The 22,933-nt window shown below is 40.1% G+C and overlaps 1 protein-coding gene across 2 annotated transcripts in view; it reads right to left on the bottom strand.

Moving 5' to 3' along the window:
- Positions 1-4,967: 4,967 nt before the first annotated feature.
- The window catches only part of RASSF9 (Ras association domain family member 9), a 38,506-nt gene continuing 20,540 nt past the window's right edge, over positions 4,968-22,933 (bottom strand). For both annotated transcript variants that reach the window (XM_079991841.1, XM_079991842.1), the window contains exon 2: positions 4,968-8,374. In XM_079991841.1, the coding sequence (XP_079847967.1) occupies positions 7,108-8,374 (1,267 nt within the window). In that variant the 3' untranslated portion in view covers positions 4,968-7,107. The remainder of the gene's footprint in view (positions 8,375-22,933) is intronic.

Below are 22,933 nucleotides of genomic sequence, written 5' to 3'. Positions count from 1 at the left end.
CAGCCCTTATGCATTTTCTGCTTGGCTATAACCTGAAATCTGCAAAGCACCTGTGAAGGCCTCATTTGAATGTCTGCCACTCCGTCCCATACTCAGTATTAAGACTCTTACTAAATGCAGAGATGGATGACATGAACTTGTGATTCTCAGAAACTGGAGTCAGGGGCATGTTGCCTCCACCAATGGAGATAGTAGCCATGGACAGGCTTATTCTCCATGAATTTTCTACTTGTCTCTTAAAGCCAGACAAGTTGGTGCTTATCACTACTTCTTGTGGGAGTGACTTTTGTTCTTTAGTCGTTTAGTTGTGTCCGACTCTTCGTGACCCCATGGACCAGAGCACGCCAGGCACTTCTGTCTTCCAATGCCTCCCACAGTTTGGTCAAACTCATGCTGATAGCTCCGAGAACACTATCCAACCATCTTGTCCTCTGTCATCCCCTTCTCCTTGTGCCCTCCATCTTTCCCAACATCAGGGTCTTTTCCAGGGTCTCTTCTCATGAGGTGGCCAAAGTACTGGGGCCTCAGCTTCAGGATCTGTCCTTCCAGTGAGCACTCAGGGCTGATTTCCTTAATAATGGATAGGTTTGATCTTCTTGCAGTCCATGGGACTCTCAAGAGTCTCCTCCAGCACCATAATTCAGAAGCATCAATTCTTCGGCGATCAGCCTTCCTTATGGTCTTTAACTATACGGACCTTTGTTGGCAAGGTGATGTCTCTGCTTTTTAAGATGCTGTCTAGGTTTGTCATTGCTTTGTGGGAGTGACTACCATAGGTAATGAAGCTCCATGTGAAAAAGTACTTTATTTTATCTGTCATTAATCTTCCAACATTCAGCTTCATTGGATGTTGCTGAGGGAGAAAGGTTTTTCTCTACTCACTTTCTCCACAACTATTTTATACACTTCATATCTCTTCTTACCTTTTCTCTGAACTGAAACACCCCAAACATTATAAGCTTTCCTCATTGGGGAGTTTTCTATGCCCTTCATCATTTTGGTTGCAATGAAGGTGACTTCTAGGAATGTAGGAAGCTGTCTTACAACTAGTCAGACCATTGGTTCATTTAGGACAGTATTGTCTACAATGATTGGCAGTGCTACTAGGCTTACAGACAGACTCCCAGTGCTACCTTGAGATGCCAGGAATTAAACTGGGCACCTTTTACATACAAAGCATGTAACTGAGTTACTGCGACTGAGTTACGACCCTTCCCTGTAGAAGACATGGGTAGTTTAAAGGAAAGTTGAGATCTCCTGGCAGATCTCAGAGCAATCTGCAGTAGTTCATCAAGTACCTATTAACTCCCAATTGTTTAACAGCAGCAATGACAAGGCTCCCCTCCCACCATAAATCAAGGCTGTCAAAATGAGAAAAAACAAAAATGGATTGGTGTGTGAGAAAACTCTTGTACTGAGCACACGTGCAAAATAGGCTCATCATGTTGGGATTTTGTTTAATTTATTTTCTTTAAATAGTTTGCCACAGTGCTTTTGGAAGCCCCTTCCTATTCAATATAATTTGCAATGTGACATGTGGAACTTCTGTTAGAACATAGGTCCAAAGTCAACTCAGACTTATGAAACTCTGGCTGCTTACACACCATACTTTTAAAGCATTGTTTCTCCCCAGTGAATCCTGGGAACTATAGTTTGCCCCTCAAAGGCAAATTTCCAACACCCTTATCAAACTATAGTTCTCAGGGATCTTTCTTTTTTTTGGGGGGGGGGTGTACTAGAATTGTATTATGAATAGCCTGGGTATGCTGTTCAACCTCAGCCACAAGATATGCCCATGTTTTCTCTCCAGATGGGTGCATGAACACATATAAACACACATAATGATTAGTTATTTCTTTATTCCATCTCTACACCCCCTTTTTTTTGAGAGAGAGGCTTCTTTTCCTTGCTCCTGTCTTCCTGTTCCAAAATGAGCTCCATTTATTATGAAGATGTGCTGATAGGCTTGTCTTTTACAACTTGCAATGACTCAGTGCTCTTCCTTAGCAAAGTACTCAGCTATGAATACAACATCTGCACCCATAGTAAAATAACCAGTTTGTCCTGCGTCTAAACAAAAACAAAGTACTTCAGAGAGACCTGCCCCCAGCACATAAACAATTGTCATTGTCAGTATTTTAAGTGTTGTATTAACAAATCTTCTTAGCTCAGACTACTGAATGATAAGCGAACCAGAGAAAGCAGCAGCCTGGCTAAAAGTAGCCAGCTAGCATATTATGAAAACTACATGGGTTAATGTTGTCAAAGGGCTACAGAATTAAACTGACTAGTGATTCTTCATGTAATCCTGTATTTTAATTAATGTATAGATTTGAAGATGTTTCAATTACAAAAGTGTGGTAATGCATTAAACAACTTAATCACATTAAGCATTATTCTAAGATATAAATATATATTTTTGCTTGCGTATTCTCATTTCAAAGTTGGCAGAGATCAAATTCATTTATGAAACACGGACGGGAGAGGGCGAGATGTGTTTACCTTCTGCTTTAAAAAGTTTGACTTATTTCAGTAGGAAAGTAAAGCATGTAAAGCTCCTATTGAAATCAATCTACACATATTTATATTTCAAATAACTGCCTCTGTCCATGAAGGCCTAGAAAAAAGGCATCATGGGAGTACTCATGTCCAGCTTCATTGGACATCCATACATTCCAGTGTTATGAGAGAGGGAGAACAACTTCCCTCTAAAAACTTTCTCTGTGTCTTACAAAATTTTATAAACTCATGCTGCCTCTTATTAACCTTTTCTCCCTTTTTTATAATAATTTTTATTAGTTTTCAATTACAACAATCCAATAATAGCCTCATTATAACAATGCCAAATTATAATATAATTAATAATACCAATCATTGAGTTGCCAAATTGTACAATTTAGGTGGCGCCCTGCATGCTAGAATTGATGGTTTGATGATTTACTTTATTTTTGCTTTCCAAAATCCTTATTAACCTTTTCTCTAAATGGAAAAGCCACAGATGCTGTATCCTTCTTCTCATAGGGGAGCTGTTTCATCCCTTTGGTATTTCTCCTTGATCCTTTTGGAACCCTTTCTAGCTCTACAATATCCGTTTTGAGGTGAGACTACGAATGAAAGCAAGTGCTGATCTTTATGCACCAAAAGGACATTACCCATGTCCAAAATACATATATCAGCATGCTCAAATGTAAATAATAATAATAATAATAATAATAATAATAATAATAATAATAATAATAATAATAATAAATGTTTAAGAGGCAAAAAAGTGGTCATAGAATGTTGAGTACATGTTGTTTAGGGCAGGGAAGATGACTGCAGTATCCTTGAGGAAGTTATGATAGACTGACTGGGACCTTGAACATGAACATTCCACATTGTAATAACAAAAAGGCAGGATTCTTTATTTTTTCAACTTCACTTTATTTTCAAAAACACATATAGCGCAACTGTAATTACTGCCCATGTACATTTCTATGCAACTCAATGTTAATTAAGTTAAGTTATGAGGCAGTCGTCTAGATAAAAAAGACCTGTTAAATGATCTGTCAGTTACCATAAATATTTTAATTTAAACATCTCTCTTTAATCTGGAGACATATAGTGATAGAGCTTAAGAAGTTATTTTGTACATGTTACTATAGGAGAATACAGACAACAATAAATGATTATTAGTTGAGAGGTTTCAGCCTGTGGCCCTGAACAAACTAAAGTTATTTGCACTTAATTCCCATTAGCATTAACGAGGCATGTTAAAGTTCTGTTGATTCCAATGGGATTTCAGCCCAGCTAACTTCTTTTGGATTGGGGCCTGTGTCTCACCTAACTTGGTACATTGCCACCATCACAGCAGTTGAGGATCCTCGTTCATGAAAAGCCTAACACACTAATTTATTATTTACAGAATTAAGTTGCAGAATGAATCTCCCCTATCCCATTCCTGAAAAACTCATTCCCTTGACCCAAAACTCTGTGATGGACATATGACCACTTGGAATACACCAGAGTTGTTGGACAAGGATGATCATGTAGAAGTGAGTCCCAGACAAAGTTTACTTTCACATTGTGTGTTAGAAGGGCAGAGTCTAGCGACTTAATCACCACCTAGGCATACTGAAATCAGAGTGCAAAGTTACATGCCAAGTCTGCAACCTTAAGCATTGGGAGTAAGCCCTGGTAAATTCATTGTTGCATGGCCTATTTGGACAGATGTTTAGTGATAGCTCAATATCACCATGAAAGCATGGGTTACCCATGTTCCCTTCAATCACTGTTCCCAGTTTTCCAGGTTTTGCACAAAGGCAAGAATTACACATCTCTTGGATATGGGTACAAACAACCTTCTCATCCACTTTGACTGAGACCTGGTTGCAGGGGATGAGAAAGAACAAGTCCTTCATTCCTCCTCTGTTGCTACTTTCATGTACAAAGCTACCTTAGGTATTACCGGATTCCAAACAATGTATTGAGAGACAACGGTTGTGAAGTAGATGCAGATACCCTTCTTCCTACTTTTTTTTTAGTCTTGTCTCACACTCTTCCCAGAGGAGCACACCTTGGCAATATCTGGCTGCAGGTTAAGTTGTTTATTTGCATAACTCTAGTGTGGCTGCTCCCTATTCCACAAGTAATGAACAAATACAAAGACTAGGCTTCCACAACTTTAGCCCTCCAGATGTTTTTGGCCTACAATACCCATCATCCCTGATCACTGGTCCTGGGAGTTGTAGGCCAAAAACATCTGGAGGGCTGAGGTTGAGGAAGCCTGACAAAGACTCACAAGAAAGGTAGAGAAGGGATGACAATGTTAAATTGGTTGACCCAACCAACAAGAACATTTTAACACATGCCAGAACAACAACAAAAAAGTAGATGTAGGGAGGGAAGAGAAACATCATGGAAGAAGGTAGAAATCAACTTTTACATTAAATTTGAATTAATTTGATGTTAATTTGTTTTTTTCCCCCGAAAAGCAATAAAAAGTAATTGGCAAAAAAATGAGATGTAGAAAAGTCTGTATGTGAAAGTTTGTCCTATTTCTTTTAGTGGGGATGGGGAACTTGTGGCCCTCCAGACATTTTGACTCAAAATACAAATTATGCTCAACTGTCAGGGATGGTGGTAGCTGTACACTACATTTCCAGAGCCACAGGTTCCCTGTCCCTCATTGCAGTATGCACTGAAGGAAGTCCCAATGTCTATCACCCTGCACCTCCCCAAATCAACAATGTATTGACTCTAAAAAATGCAAAGAAGTGTGCATGGGGAGTAAAAATCAGCCCTTAAGTGTAGGTGAAATTCACTCAGTCAGAGAAGTCTACAGAGTTAATTATCACAATGTGAGGGCAAGAAGAACTAGCAAACTGCAGCTTGTACAACATGAAAGACCTGAATATATAAACATAAACTGCAGGAATACATCAGACAACAAACTAATGAGAGAAATTAACCTGTACTTAATATTTGAGAATTGAGAATTACATTGCAAATCTCAAAAAAATAAAAAATAAAATGTTCAGAAGCGTTAATAAATTACTACAAATCTATCATAGCTGGCCAGTAATTTACATGTTTCCATTAAGAAATGATAGTTTAGAAAGCTCAATAATAAAGCATTTAATATCGTGTCAAACAATGCAGCCACATTTTTTTTAAAAAAGGCAGTCAACCAAAAATTCTATATGAAAAATCTCTTCATAACATCCTGACCATAGCCTGAAGAATTCAGAAAAAGGTTTTCCTTGTCAAGCTATTATTATTAGATTTATTAACCAACCTTCACCTTAAGGTTCTGGGGTGGATTACAATAACATAAGCAATACAAATTAAAACCAAACCATATTTTTTAGAAAGGTTTTATCAAGTGTCTTTTTCCAGCCATTTTGAAAACAAACAAACAAACAAACATCCCAATTAGAATGCAATGAATATAGCTTCTGTTTAGGCATTCTAAATATTTCTATTTTGTTGTTGTCTAAAAGCAGGCTTCTCACACAGGTGTTCCATCTGGCAGCCATGTACTGTAGCCGACCAGTTTTTTTTAACAGATGGCATACATACTGCTTGAAGCCTGGGTCTAACATTTTGACAGGCTTGGTCTAAAATATCAGTTCAGAAGCTAACGAAATTCATTCTTGTCTATGTCTTCATGCCCAGGACCTTGATACTGGATACATTTTGTTGGACGTTTGCAGTAACAATAAGCAATATACCAAATAAAGGGTCCCAGGTCTTATTTCATCCTGTGGCAGTGTAAAACCTATTCATTTTTGTTATGTAAAGCTTCATTTACTCTTCAGTTGAATAATATGGAGGAAAGAAGCAGCTGATCTGTAAAATGTGCATCAGCTTCAGAGGGATGGAAGACCAATTTTTCAGAAGCAAACAATGGGTAAAGGTGCTCATAAGGAGCTACTGCAACTCAAAGTTGTGGAAACTCCTAAATATTGTTTTGTGCATAACAAAGTCCCAGGTATATTGTATATGGAGTTTGTGGTTCATCAAATAATTCCCCTTCCCCCTTCTATGGCTAGGCCTAACCCTACGTTTGTTAGCTTTGCTCTGCACACAGGGCAGGGAAGAGCTTTCAAAGGTTATAACATGTATAATATGATGTCCACACTGGTCTTTTATATGGTGCAGTGAACAAGGTTATCATCACCAGAGATGTTATAATGCATTGGCAGTGGGTTGTATGTAAAATACTGAGAAACAATACTTCACGGAAAACTGGTGTACAAACAGATGGTGTACAAATGTATGCTGTATAACCCATAGGGTAACTGCTTTTCCTGATTTAGTTTAAGATTTCAGTTCATCGCCATCAAAGTCTATTTGGTTTTTTTATTATTAAATGCCTCTGAACTGTCCTACAGAAACTTTGCTATTAGGCTGAACGGACTAAATTATTTCTATCAGTAAGTTTAGAACATATGAGAATCAGCTATAATTTTTATTTATATGACAAGGAGCTCTCTAACTCGGAAGCTCTTATGCCACCAGAACTTGGCCCCATAAGAAGATACCACTTATCTACCTCATCCTAAAGTTTCTCCAGGGCATTATATATTACTAATTTGTTCTCAGGAAAACAAGGACAGTTTTCAGCTATGTAGACAACAGCAACGTCTCCCCTATTGCTGTTTCCGAGTCCTGACTGTGAGTGGAACTGATTCCAGTATCAGAGTCTGTATCATTTATGTCTAAACTAGTCACTTTGTGAAGGAGATCAGTCCCTGTAAAACTCTTGGTGGAAATTTCACTGTCCTTTGCTTGCTCCTCATTAGGTGAGTGCCTGATTTCACTTTTGGCCTTAGCATGCAAAGCATTAAGCTCTTCCACAATCAGTTCATACTCCTTTTCCTTCTTTTGAAGCATCAGGTCCCTATATTTTAACTCCTGCTGAATGCAGTTTAGTTGAGAATGGATCCTTAAGGCATCTTTCATGCTTTTCTCCAATTCGTTCTTGACACTTCCTACATCGGAACTCTCCATTTCCTCCTTAGGCGGTTCCTCTGTCCACATGTCTCCGTTTCTTCCAATGTCATTAACCTCTCGTTCAATTTCCGCAGAGAGCTTTTCAATAAGCTCTTTGTGGTGCTTTAGTCCTTCTTCCACTTGTAACATCCCCTCTCCTTTGCCCAAGCTTTCTGGCATCTGGTGGTTGCTGTGAGGCATGTCTGTTTCTTCTTCAGCATCACTGGATGTTGCCATTAAATAAGACTCCTGCACATAATTTCCTCCATCACCTTCAAGCTGATCTAGGTGAAATTTGGCTTCACACTGTTCGATTTCTAGATCCAGTTCCTTCATTCTGTTGATTTGCTGGTGAATGGTGTGGTCCTGAGAAAGGATCAAGTGGATGAGAGTCTCTATGTTGTCCCTCTCTTGCAGGACTCCTTCTTGTTTAAGTTTGGCCAGCTTCCGGAAGGTTTTCCTAACAATCCTCTTTTGCTTGTCCACTGGCAACATCTTCATGTAATTGGCCGGGCTCAGGTCCCAGGGTTTTTCAAGATTTGGTACAAGCTTGGCTTCAGCTGTCCTCCACAATGGAAATGGGGGGAAGGCATCTGCCTTGACCAAGACAAAGTGCAAATTAGGCTGCTCTTCCCCCCAGGCTTTCCAGAGTCTCAGCATTTTAGTGAGAGGTGGAAGGACCCTCTCAGAACCTCTCCATTTTTCTATGATGCAGTAATCCTTGGGCTGTCCAAAAAGAAACTTCTTTTCTGCATAGGTGGCTTGATGTTCCTCAAGCAGAGCTTCAATTACTTGAGTGCAAGTTGTGCGCTTTGTCAATCCGCTAACAATTTTCTCTTCCTGACAAACCCAGACCACAATTTCTCGCTCTGTAGAACCCATCTCTTTTTCTGGTGACCTGGAATTAAAGAAAGCAAATATTATACAGAGCACTTGCTATCTCTGAAGCTTTGAACATGATATGTATTTGAGGTGTTTAAACTGTGGGTGGATTTCAACCTTTTAAAACCATCTTGGAGGGTGGGGTGAGGAAATTCACAAGTTCAAAGAGGTTATGGCTGTGATCTGCATGCTCATTAAAGCTACTCTTTATATTAACATGCAGGAAGTAACTCTATGTAGTTTCACGTTCAATTCTTTATAGCTGTCCATGGTAGCTTGCTAGCGGATACAGAACAATTATGTATAATAATAATAATAATAATAATAATAATAATAATAATAATATATGCAACACTTCCTCCCAAAAGGAGCCCAGGGAATCTTACAGAGGAAACTGCAGCCACCTCAGTTTCTGCTCCCAGACTTTGGAACTCCTTTCGTCAGCATGTGAAGACGGTTTTATTCTGACAGACTTTGAGAAACTGACTGGTTATTTTTTCTAAAGAAAAAGCTTTTAATAGCGTGGCACTGTTGCTAGCCTTACTTTAATAGACTTGCTTTTGTATTGTTTTAATTTTGTTATAGTTTATTTGCATTTTGACTATAATCTTTAGTAGGTTTCTAGCTTTCTGTGTTTTATTCATATTTGTTTTAATTTTTGTAAGCTGCCTTGAGTCACGGTTCTGGGAGAAAGGTAGGAAATACATACATACATACATACATACATACATACATACAATCACCAGTAGCAAGCAGGGGGAGTGGGGTGGTCACCTACCCTGGGAAAACATGGTACAGCACATAATTGGCATTATCCAGACAAAAGCCAGGTCTGCTCAGCCTTGCACCCCATGTCCCATGGAGCTCAGTAGGACTTGCATGTGAGTAGACAAAGTTATTTTCAGCGGAACTTTTTCTAGAGTTCCGCCATTACTCAGAACTCTATTCTGACAGTGAAAGCTGCTGTGGGAACTTTGTTGAAATGAAGGCTGGAAATCTTTAAAATAAATAAGTGAATACATTTGAATCCTGAACGGGCATGTACAGTGCATTGACAGCTCTTTGCTGCACTTCTTAATGCCATCCTCTTAATGCAATGCAGCAGGATGGTGCATATGTGCTGTATGTGCAAGCTTACTCCTCTCTGGATTAGTGAGGCCAATATACTCCTCTCAGGAGTAGTGCTTCAAGGTAACAAGCTTTAATTTATTATAAGGCTGACTATACATCTACAAAGTTTGCTAAGGGTGTTGAGAGTTGCTAGGAGATCCCTATTTCCACCGCAGCTACAGTTCCCAGAATTCTCTGGAACTCACCGTTAAACAATTCTGATAATCGTAACTTTGTGATTCTCAAGAGAGGTTGTCCGCAATTAGCATTCTGTACATTGAAAGTGACAGACAGACAAATTTTGATGAAGTTTTGGGTGATTTGCTATGAGGAAGGCTAGGGAGAAAACGTTTTAGCCTTACTGTATTTGATGGTTGTAGTTTACTTCCATTTTAAAACTAACCTTTTAATGACAGCATAAAGTAGATTCTAAAAGTGTCACACTGTCAGGTAATCATGATCATATTATTTACACTTCCCAGGCAATCTAATTTGTAAACTCAAGGTGTTTTTTTAAGGATAACATTACAACTTCATTTTCCTAAAAAAAATATGCTTATTCCACAACAGGTTTACAAAGTTCAATAATTACAAAAGTTTTTCAGTGTTAATTCTATGCATTTTTAAAAATCACCATGGTATTTAAGTTAACAATAACATCTTATGTCCTTTAGAGGAGAAATTGAGAATCGCAGAATTTTAAATACCCATCATCATCCTTCGCTTCACTCAGTTTTATTTAGAGCACTTCCATTTTCTTCTAGTCATGAGGGTGGGGTATTGGGGGGGGGGCTCTCTTCATCTAAATCCGGCCCTGTCTGTGAAGGGAATAGGAGTCTCCTAACAACTCTCAGCACCCTTAACAAACCACATTTCCCAAGCTCCTTTGGGGGGAAGCCATGTAATAGTGCAGATGGAGTCGGGGAGGGGAAATCCTGAAACAGACCAATGACTTAGCATGTTCAATGGACACAGAACGCTGACACAGAATGCTGGAGGTGGAGGGAAACCAGAAAACTAGGAGGGAAGGGGTGGATGAAATGGAATATCTTGAAAGAGGGCTTGGCCGGATTGCTCTAATCCTGAACAGAAGCACTCCACAGCACAATGCTTCTCTGCAGGCCCCCTTGTTAATATTTGATTCTCAAACAAAGTAACTGACATGGGACCTCTCCCAGTCAAAAGGTCTGTGGAAGGCTGCAAAAAGGCTGTGATTGAGAGGTTGACAGTTGCAAGCAGTTGTTAACCTACAAGAGAAGTCAGCTTGACACAGGTCGAAGTTTAGAAATGTGAAAGTATACCAATACATTTCTCTCAGTACCCACTCAATTTACCCCTCCCTCACACACAAAACACTGGGAACTCAAACAGTGCACATTTGTAAGCCTCCTCCCACCTGTTCTGCACGCAGTCACATTTCCCATTATGCTGTGCCGCACAGAATACACTCCCCCATCCCGTTGGCTTGCTATCCAGAACTAACATTTAACTCCCTAGTTCCCATGCTGCCTTAAGGCTCTGCTGGCTACTACATAATATCGGTAGCAGCAGCCTAATTCAAAGGAAAACTGCAGGGATTGGGGAAGGGTTGGTGTGACTATTAAAAGTACACTTTCTCAAATGTACCAAGTATTTTATAGTTTGAATATTGTATATTTATGTTTTGCATCGACAGAATTAAAAATGTGTGAAGCACACAGGAACTTTGGGAGCTGCTTTATACAGTGGTGCCTCGCAAGACGAAATTAATCCGTTCCGTGAGGCTCTTCGTATAGCGGTTTTTTCGTCTTGCGAAGCAAGCCCATTGACAGCTTAGCAGATTAGCGCTATTAGCGGTTTAGCGGCTTTTAGCGATCAGCTGTTAAGCGGCTTATCAGCAGATCAGCTGATAAGCGGCTTAGCGGCTTAGGAAAAGGGGGGGGAGGGAAAAAACCCGCAGGAACTCGCAAGACATTTTCGTCTTGCGAAGCAAGCCCATAGGGAAATTCGTTTTGCGAAGCGCCTCCAAAACGGAAAACCCTTTCGTCTAGCGGGTTTTCCGTCTTGCGAGGCGTTCGTCTTGCGGAGCACCACTGTACTAAGTTCATCTTAGCTCAGTTGTCTGCATTGACTGGCTGTGACTCTCCAGGTCTCTTCCAGATGCTGGAGACTGAATCTGGAACCTTCTGCATGCAAAACATAGATGCTCTACCACTGAGCCACACACCTTTCCTTGTATTTTCACATTTCATCCTGTTTAATGTTTATACCAACATCATGGTAGTATTGTTGTTTTGCTGATTAAAAAAAGAATGACTTGGTGACTGTGGGTGTCACCATTTGGTGGCCCCAGAGATCTCAATCTTTGGCAGGCAGCCCTAAATATAGCTTGGCCTCTACAGTGAATGGGAGAGAGTTTTCCAGAGCCTGAGAAGGTTGACACAGGGGATAGAGAGCAAGAAGCCAGAAGAAGAAAAAAATTAGTTTGTTGTCCTCTCACTTTTTTATGCCTCAAGAGTTGTGTGTGCTGGGGGTAAGGATAATAAAATCCTGACAGAAACAGGTCAACGTTAGTCCCAAGTCCGGAATGGAAATCAGTCCAGCAAATATGATCAGTATTTGCTGTTGATGCTTTCTTTCCTCAAATGATACAGATTGTTTTGTGTCTCCCGCATCCCATTTGTATTATATTACCCATGCATTGAAATGAATAGGGTAGATTAAACATAATGGAAACATTAAAAAAGGGATTCTGGATATTTGGGTGACATCTGTGTGGGCATGAGCCAATTGTGCCCAAGTCACTGTGGATCAGACTATTCCCAGTCCATGTCCTTTTTGCATTTGTCCATTCCATCTCACTTTCACATCCATCTATGAATTGTTTATTTTAGGTGGGGGGGGGAATCCATATTTAAATCCACCTTTCTTTGAACAGAGAGCTGCATTGTAGCATTTCAAGACACACAAAAGCCAGTGGATAGTACTATATGTTCCATTCCATATGTTTGTCTGGGAGGTACAGGTCATGTCGTCAGTTCATACTGCAATTCCAAACAGCAAATTCCTCAGGTATTCCTAGAATTCTGCTGCATATAGAGCCAGTAGTTGTGACACACATTCACATCAGAGACTCATTGTTTTTATGCGACTCATTCGAACAGTCATGAGCTATCATGGAGGTTTTTCTATGAACAAAAATGAAGTGTTAGAGTGACCATCATTTTGGCAAAGTATAATTCTGCATAGATATAATTGTGAAACAGTGAGCTGCAACCAATGTTAGTCATACTCAGAGTAGACCAATTGGGTGATTTTTAAGTTTTATTCAGAATAGATCCACTGAAATTAATGGTCCTAACTTAGTCATGTTAATTACTTTCAATGGGTCTACACTGTGTAAAAATTAGTCGAATACCACCCAGTGAAATTAATGGACACGATTAATTCAGACCCATTAATTTTAGCAGGTCTATTCTAAGTAGAACTTAGTTGCCTACAACCTAGTGATACTATTTTATTTTTACATCGATTCATAACATAGGGAAAGGAAAGAGTGAAAGACCCAGTCCGACAACATTATTTCTGAATGTGTCACTAGATACAAAATAAATATCTGCCACCTTTTGGGATGTTTACATTGCCCGAGATGCCATATAAATGCCATTCTGAGCTCACAGACTGGCTGTTAAAATAGAACGTATATATAAATTGCAACAGAGGCAACAGGTGAGCACTAAATGTCAACAAATTCTGAGCTGTATTTGCCTTAAGTTTCAGCAATCATAAAAAAGTTAGTCCCACAAATGGAACAGAGTTTTGAAGGTGTTTCGATATTCTTTGGCTAAAATGAAAAGCAAAGTAACCCATGATGATTATGCACATTAACACAAGAGTTATCAAGTACAACTGATAGCTTTACAAATAACTAGCAGGTGCTGATAAAAAAGAGAAAGGAGCAGTCTACCAGGAACTATTCAGCTCTATGGAACTATTTGACACCTGTTTGAAATCTCACCTCCATATACCTGACCACAGCAGAAGTGGTCAACCCTTCTATTTTATCTAGTATTGATTAAGATAATAGTACAGGCTGCTGCACTGATACAGAAATCCTGCAAAGCTTTGGGGAGGATATTCTGGATGCCAAGATTTCTATGGGCTTCTATGGCTGAAAAATATGGAATGCCACACCTCATCATGTTCCTAAACATTTATTAGTATTTTTCTCTGCTGCACAAATGAATCCATCAATTATATTGTTGTTAATTTAACCTAGGGTCATTTCCATTTGGCACATGTTTTGAATATTCATAGTAGGTCAAAACCAACCAAAGCATCATGAAATAGGGTGAGCGGCTGCAAGTTCTCCAGAACTCTCCATCAAGTTATGGAGTAGACAAAGAACTTTTTTTGGGGGGGAGGGGTGGTGGTTGATGGTAACGCCATGAGTTTGCATCTGGTCAGTGTCTTAAAATGGAAAATAGCAGGAGGCAGCAGATAGTAAAAGCCAAAGTAGCATTAGTGCCATATGATGTGAGATATTGTTATTGCATCACCCTCCTGGCTATGGTGATATTGCTGCTCCCTGGTATGGGCCAATCAGGTGGTAGCGAGTACAGGTAAGCACAAGACTGGCAGCAGGTGGAGGGGGTATAACACCTGGGCCCACAGCTGCTGCCAGTCCATGGCTTCCTCCACCCTCACTGCTGCTCCACCTCATCCTTGGCAAGGGACAGCACCACTGCAGCCAGGAAGGTGGTCCAGTAGTGGCATCCCACCTTACGTAACATGAATGCAGTTGGGATAACTCTACTTTTTAGTTGGAGTGAAATTTCTCTTAGGGAATAAAGCCCAATCTTCATAAGATCCTCTTCCTCCAGTTTACGATTCCACTGTTCAATGGTGAAATTCAGTATTTTCCACATCACATAAAATATTTCCCCTCTATTCGCTTTTTAAAAAACCTAGCATATCACCTAGAATTAATTTCCACATTGGTTGACATTAAGACTGCCTAGGTTTACTTTATTTGTGTTTTCCACCTATCAGAGAACCTGTGTTTTTTCCCGTGTGTGAAGATCTGGTTTAATAACAGCCTTAGTAACAGCCGTTTTTTGTATTGGGAGAGATGGGGAAATCGACTGTTGTTCTGTTGGCCACTGAATAAGGATGGGAAATTGAAGCCAATCAAATGGAACAACTGTACGTTGCCCTTTCTATAACACAAATTGTTAATGGCTATTCTAGGCACACAACTTTAAGGGTCCTTGAGAATGAAAACCTGGAAACCTCACAAGAGCTAAATAATGGCAGGGAGCAATAACTTTGCAAGAAATGAAAAGAGCAGTTGTAACATGTGATTATGTGATAGAAGATTGTATCATACTCTGGCTAAGCATTTTTAAATTCCAAAGGATTCATTTTGAAATGTTGCTCTGCTTCTAAGGTGGTTGGGTGTGCATGGTATATGTCTGTGTCTTTAGACAGCTTCCTGGAGCAGCTTTAATCCTAAACAGGAATAGTTGCCTAGAGAGTGGAAATATCTAAGCAAAGGATGGGCAGGAATCTGCCAGGAAATGCTTTATGCATAGGATGTCCTGCTACAGGGCAGGGACTTGTGCCAGATGATTCACTACATTCCCTTCCAACCCCACAGCTGTGCTTCTATGATATACCCACCCTAAATGAAACCTGCATTAGCCTTGATTTCCTCCAGTTGTCATATGACATGCTTTCTAAATTTCATAAACAAATACCAAGAAGAAGTTTAAGGAACCTCCAACTTCAAGAATGCTTGTATTGTTTTGAAGTTACAGAATGGCTAATCTGTGTCACCAGTACAGTTCATGTTAAGAACAACAGTCCTATTTTCAGTTTTTAGAGACCAACTATAAGGCTTCTGGTTGTGGCTAACGCTTTTTAGCCTAGGGGACACCTTCACTCTTGGCAAACCCTCCAGAGGTCATATGCCAGTGGTGCATTTGGCCACCATACACTTGCGCACACTCTCTCATATACATGCAAAAAAGGTAAAGGTTAAGTCCAGTCAAAGGCAACTATGGGGTGGAGTACTCATCTCGCTTTCAGGCTGAAGGAGCTGGTGTTTGTCCACAGACAGCTAAACCGCTTCTGGTGCAACGGAACACCATTTACACAGCCCCATTCTGATGCAGATCAACTGAGAAGATTGTTCATCACTGGGGATGTCAGAGGAAACTGTCCAAATGCCCTAGCAATCTGTTTCCTTCCATCAACTCAGTTTGCATAGACTTGTGCAAAATAAACCAATTGCAACGCTGGAAAGTCAAACCAGATGTCAAACAAATATCATAGCTGAATGAGACATGTTTGTACATAGCTAGTTATCATCCCCTCTGTGCTCCTCAAATGATTGATCTGATGACTTGGGAGGGAGAGATGTGCTATGTACCTCTGTCCTAGACAAATTGCTGTTGCAGATCAGCCCTTTAATCTTCTCAATAGAGGAATAATAATAATGAGATATGAATACTGCATACAATTATGGTAACAATTTTAAGTTGTACTTGAGAATGTACATTTATTTATTTATTACCTTAAGCAATCTGGAGGAGTCCATGGAGACAGAGGTTTGGCAAGATACAAAAAAATAAAAATAAAAATGGTGATGATAGCTAGAGAAGGAGGCTGGCAGCTTTGGTGTCTCAGCTGTGCCAAACTAAAGAGTAATATAGGAGCCAAGGGAGAAACAGCTAACTTGCTTACAGATAGAGAGAGAGATGTAAGAACAGTGGAAATAACCTTTTTTAAAAAAGAAAAGTACTCTTGAAAAGAAAAGTACACCACTTGATCTTTACTATTTTTTTTTTCCTGATAGGGACTGACCAGATCTTCCCTTATCACATAACACAGTTTTTCACAAGCTTTCACTCTTTCCAAATGTTTTGATGCAGTTTTCAGTTCAAAAAGCATGCTCAAAACAAAACACATTTTAAAATGTGGTCTTAAATAGGTATTAAAGGGTGCAATTGTATGATTAGTGGGAGGCCATATGACTTTGCAGGTGTTTCTGTTTCATGTCAGCCATGACACGGAGAAAGGACCACATAGAGGGGAAAGGATATATAGGAAAAACTTGGCAGAGAAAAGGAAAAGGGGGCATTTCGGGGACTGATTAAGTCCAGTGAATTCCAAGCCCTCCCATTATCTCAGCATCCCATGACGGTGGTAGATGGAATAAATGCCAGCCTTGGACGTGGCATACTAACCCCTCCCAGCCTTTTACCCTGGCATGCATGAGACTGGCATGGCTTGGGAACTGGTAGTTCTATTGCCTCCTCCAACCTCACCGGTTTGCTTTGCACATGAGAATTTGAAAACAACAACACATTAACACGGAAATAGGATGAAACGGACTTATGGGTGAACACATGGAAAGCTGACACAGACCAGAAACAGACTGATTCACTCACCCTTAAACACTATTAGTTATTTCATATAAGCCTGATGCAAATATCTCAGCCTAAGGAGATAAGGTAGTAAATTTGAATGGAAGCCCAGTAGGCAAGGTAGAAATCCATGAATAGTTACAGAGAATATAAAATAGGAATGTAAGAAGAGGTTGCCTTGTACTTTTATAATTTCCTGGCAGTCTTCCATGTCTTGATCTGCTTTCCAGAATGGGTAGCGTACCATGGCCTAAGGTGTTTTTGTTTTTTTGTTTTTTTTTTAACAATAATTACACTTCAAAATGAAATTTGGTAGACAATAAGGAGGATTCACTGACACGGCTCCAATTCTAAAATAGAATCTCAGTGGCTTATTGTTCCATATTTGATCTTGCAAGACAGGGTGAGCCTCGGTCCTAGTACACTGGATGACCATTATGATAATCTGATCTGCTGTCCTTTGCTTAAGCAGGAGTAGTGTCAACAGCAATTGTTGTTGAAACGAAAGCTATTGCAGCAACAGATGTTCTCAAATTCCATAAGGCTCCAAGTTCAATCCCTGGCATCTCCACATAGGACTGAGAAAGACCCCTGAAACCCTGGAGAGTCACTGCCAGAGTGTAGACAGTACTGAAGGAGATGGAAGGCAGATATCTGAGTGTTTCCAAAAACTCTGCCACCACAGTAGCTGGATAGGATTAGAAAATGCTTCTGTTGCAGGTTCAATCCCTGGCAAACCATGGAGAGATGGTGCTAGTCAGTGTATACAATACCAATCTAGGTGGATCTATGGCAGGCTTCCTCAAACTTGGCCCTCCAGATGTTTTGAGACTACAATTCCCATCATCCCTGACCACTGGTTCTGCTAGCTAGAGATCATGGGAGTTGTAGGCCAAAAACATCTGGAGGGCTGAGTTTGAGGAACCCTGATCTATGGCCTGACTCAGGAGGATGTCAGCTTCCTATGTTCCCTCTGCTCCTACAGCACATCAATCATGAACCTTGCAGTACCCATGCAAGTAAGGCACTAATCAACAGCTGATGACAATGGGAATGTCAGACAATGTCATCCTACTCAGGTTACGCCCCCTCCATATAAAATCCACAAGAATGCAGGTGGGAAATCTCTGTTTAGAGCTTCTTGTGGTCTCGTGGTTAGCAGGCCTAAATGGAGAAACCAGAGGCTTCTCAGGAAAAGGCTTCAGGTTTTTGAGATACTCTCAGTTACACACAGAGACATACAAGTTCAGAACACAGACTGCAACACACATCTAGTTATATATGTCAGAGAGGAACAAGCCCTGCTTCAAGAGGGATGAAAGCCATATGGCTAAGAAAGACTGAAAGCTACAGTAGCACACAAGAGGCAACAGCATCAACAGACCATTCACTCAGTAGGAAAGAAAAGACTTTGTGAAACAGGCACTGTGGATTTGAGCTCCACTGCTGAGATGCCAATGCATCATTCACAAGGCAAAGCCCAACTTTTGGGAGTGCTGACAGCAAAAATAACATTAATTTCTTCAACAGGTAATAGAAGGCAGAGGCCCATGGATGCAGGATGGGGAACCTGTAGCCCTCCAGATGTTGTTGGGGCTCCCACCATTCCAAGCTAGCAGGACCAAGTGTCAGGAATGATGGGAACATCATCCAGGAACATCTGCAGAGCCACAGGTTCCTAGCCCTGCACTAGAGCAACTCATAAACTATAGAGCAGACAGAAGAATGTCTTATGATATGATTATGAGTATTCTCCTAGCCAATGACACAACCTCTTGCCATCCTCTCACTTACCCATTCCATATAGAACAGAACTGAAGCAGAAGAGGATTTAGGAGTGATTGTATCTGCCCCAGCCTGCACAACTCTGGATTTATTATCATTTGCGGTCATTTGGTTTCCTTTACCGCTTCTTTCATGTAAAGCATGCTATTAATTCAAAACTTATCAAGCAGTGCCATGCAACTGTAATATCTCAAACATCTGTTCTTTGTCATCTCACATTTCAGAAAATTAAGTCAGTAAGATCTAATATCATATGGTCTTTTCAGGCAAATTACATCATAATTCTTTAATTATAGCTAATCCTGGTAATACCCAACAAAGAAGCTCTGAACTTAGCTTCTGCTTGTTCAGTAACCATTTAATACCATAAGGGGTTGTGTTTCTTTGTTCTTCTGTCCAAAAATGGAGCTTATGTAAAAATAATGATTATTAATAATGAGTTGCCTCATTACATATGTTTGCATTAAGAAATAAGCAGCTTCCATTGCCATTTGAGGACTGATTCTACATGTTCAGAAATATAATATGGTGTGGCTCTCCCAGAACTGGGTCATTTCAGAATGCATTTCTACAAGATGAAAACGAAGCCATCAAGGTAAGGAGTACTTGTCAAACGTTGTGTCTGAACTGAAGAGAATACAACATGTATGTATTGCTATGTAAATAGATGTTAATGGGAAGCAAAGGTCTTCTGGCGAGTCCCAGCTTGGAAACCTGTGAAGTTGGAAAAGAGAGGGACCGAGAGAAGACACATAAACTACATTTATTGTTCAATCACCACTGAGTAACAAGAAGCAGCTAGTGATGGGTGGGGAATCCATGCACAGTCAGATTCTCACTCTTGTACAGATTTACATATATGAGGTGGTCCAATGGCTGCCTGTCCATCTTCTTCAAAAAGTAATTTCAGCCACCTAACAGCAGCTACCTAGTGTGTGGGGCTCCTGTTGTTCATGTGTGTTGAAATCAGTACAGCAAATCCCACGGGGATTAACAGGTCTTGATGATATGTCTCACACGCTTGCAGAAATTTAGCATATTTTATGTGCATTTTACATTCAAATCTCCCTTAGAGTTTTTGAGGGAATTCAACAACAACAAAATAAAATGTATATAAAATACATAAAATTCCCCATGAGTGATAGAACACCATCACTTAATTGGTCTTGCTACATTGATTTCAATATGTGCAACAGCAGGAGACCCATTTGCTAGTTAGATGCTTCTAGGCTGCTGTACTTACTTTTTGAACACAGATAGGAATCTATTGGACCCACCTGGCAAGCAGGTGGGAATTCCCCCTTTATTTTGTACATTACATTTGTGTAGATTTCTAAAGAATTATACAGATTTGTCCTCAGAAACCCTCACAGCAATGGGATGGATTGGACTTTATTCCTGTTGAGCTGAATTTTAATTTAATTTTATTATTTATTAAATATATTCATCGTTTGTCACCCAAAGGTCTCCAGGCAACTCACAGCAAAGAAAAAATTACAATATATAATACCATAGTGTATCATACAACATAAACACCCATGGAAAAACAAAAAAGCACACATACCAGCTTTATAAATATAGTCGTACCTTGGTTCTTGAATGCCTTGTGACTCAAACGTTTTGGCTCCCGAACGCCACAAACCCGGAAGTGAGTATTCCAGTTTGCGAACATTTTTTGGAAGCCGAATGTCCGATGTGGAACCCGCACCAATTGGAAGCTTCACCTTGGTTTTCGAACATTTTCAGAAGTCGAACGGACTTCTGGAACAGATTCCGTTTCAGAACCAAGGTATGACTGTAGTAGCAAAAAATAGTAATACAGTGGTACCTCAGGTTAAGAACTTAATTTGTTCTGGAGGTCTGTTTTAGCCTGAAACTGTTCTTAACCTGAGGTACCACTTTAGCTAATGGGGCCTCCTGCTGCCACTGCACCGCCAAAGCACGATTTCTGTTCTCATTCTGAAGCAAAGTTCTTAACCCGAGGTACTATTTCTGGATTAGCGGAGTCTGTAACCTGAAGCGTCTGTAACCTGAAGCATCTGTAACCTGAGGTACCACTGTAATACTCAAATAATAAACAAAGCAATGCTTTCATCCACTAGCAAATAAACAAAACCTCAGCCTCCTCCTAGTCCAAAAACCATGCACATCAAACCAGCAGTTTTTCCCATTTAACTTCCCCACCCCACCCTGAAGTCTGGTGTTGAGGCCAGTTGTTACAAAGCAGTGGTCTGTGGGTCCAGTGTCCTCCAGGGATGGTCTGTCATCTCTCCTCTCCCTTCAGGGGGCAGCAGTAGCAAAGCAAAGCAGGAAGGTGGTAACAAAGGTTTTGCCTGCTTTGTAGTTGACCCAGCTACTGCTCCTCTCCTGCTTCAATCTTGGCCCCTCCTCCCTAGAGGCAGCCCGAACAGATCTGGCGTTAGGACTCGTCTCTCTTAATCTCAGGTGCTGCAGCTTCAGTGCCAACCCCCACCCCAGATAGTATAGTATACTAACTAGCTGCCGTTTAAAGTAAAGTTTCTAAGATGAGATCACTTCTATTTTCAGTCTATAGAAATCAAAGACATTTTCAGGTCTGGCTTTCCCCCTGGAGTTTTCCCTATTTTTTATACTGCAAAAACTAAATAAATATGGATTTATCAAAGGGCCTTAAGGCAGAGCTGTTCAAGTTATGACTGCATTTTGTTTGAAACTCAAAGCTTTTCAAGCTCCATGCTTATGGGGTGGTGAAACTTAGGTATGCTGGAGATATTGTTTGTTGTGGTATTTTCACTTTCATGCTGGAGGTAAAAAAAGAGCTAAAATGAAAAATCTAAGGGAACTGCAAGTATACTCTGTGTGTGTGTGTGTGTGTGTGTGTGTGAGAGAGAGAGAGAGAGAGAGAGAGAACATGTACACACAGAGAGAGAGACTGAATACCCACATTACTATCTTAGCCTCTTTCCAGCAAGTTCTGCTAGCATACAGATGAAGAAGATAATCACTTGCCAAACTCATTTTAGATACCTTAAGATGGAGATGCAGGAATCAAACAGGTACCATATTTGAACAACTTCTCCAGCTGCCTGGATCAAGCACACAAGCCATGGTTCTCTGGGCTTCACTAATCTGTGATGACTTTTGTGCTCTGAGGCTAATGCAACATCTCAGCGGATGGAATGTTCAAAGCCCACAATGTTCGAGTTGCCTCAGATGCTGTGAATCTTCGTAGCAAAGTTCATATATTTCTAGCCTATCTCGAACAATCAAACAGCACTGCAAATGTACAGATGAAATAACCTGTTGTGCGATAGGAAAGAGTATTTTCCATGGTCTGTTGGAGCACTGTGACCAAAGAGCAATGAACTAAGTAGAATCGTGATGCATAACTGAATCTGGATTTCATTGCTTGAGAACACATACCCCAAATACTTTACAGGGATAAAGCTTGAACAAATAGTCAGCTTGAAAGGAGTTAGTCTGAACAAAGCACTGACCTTTGATGCAGTATGTTCCATGTTAGGTTGCTATCTGGGCAGTTACTCCAGGAAACTGACATGTTTGCACTTCAACATTTCAATATCGTTTACCCAGCATAACATAGTAGCTCAGCCAAACCCATTCTGTAGAAAGCACATTCACAAAGGACTCAGCAGTTAGTCAAAATTATTCTTCAAAACCACCCTGATTCTGCACACATTTAGGCCATGTTCACACCATACATTTAAAGCACTATGATACCACTTTGAACAGTCATGGCTTCTCCCAAAGGATTCTGGGACTGTAGTTTATTAAGGGTTCTGAGAGTTGTTAGGAGAACTGTATCCCTCAAAACTACAAAATCTCTCTGGGAGAGGAAAAGAGGTTTCCTAACAACTCTCATCACCCTTAACAAACTACAGCTCCTAGAATTCTTTGGGGGAGCCATGATTGTTAAAGTGATATCATAGTGCTTTAAATGTATGGGGTGAATGTGGCCTCAGAAACAAGTCCTACTGTTTTCCACAGAACTTCCAAGTATGTGACTAAGAATGGAATGGGGACATTTAAGAATAATTAAAATCTTGGTCTAAAAGTCTTCCTGGAGGTAAAATAAATAAATAAATGAGTAATTACTGAGAGACCACATGATTAATTATAATTTAGTTTTTAGGATAACTGACTGATGAAAGAAGTGAGCAATGGAACTGCTACATATTTTGCCATGATAAATCAAAATGAATTGTATCTAACCAAGCTTTGCTCAAAGTAGACTTACCAAAATGAATGAACCTAAGTTAGTCATGACTATT

The sequence above is a fragment of the Podarcis cretensis genome (assembly GCF_951804945.1).
Source record: "Podarcis cretensis genome assembly, chromosome: 10".
NCBI classification, from domain to species: domain Eukaryota; kingdom Metazoa; phylum Chordata; class Lepidosauria; order Squamata; family Lacertidae; genus Podarcis; species Podarcis cretensis.
Note: the sequence above shows the minus strand (reverse complement) of the source record. Positions and strands in the feature narration are given on the sequence as shown.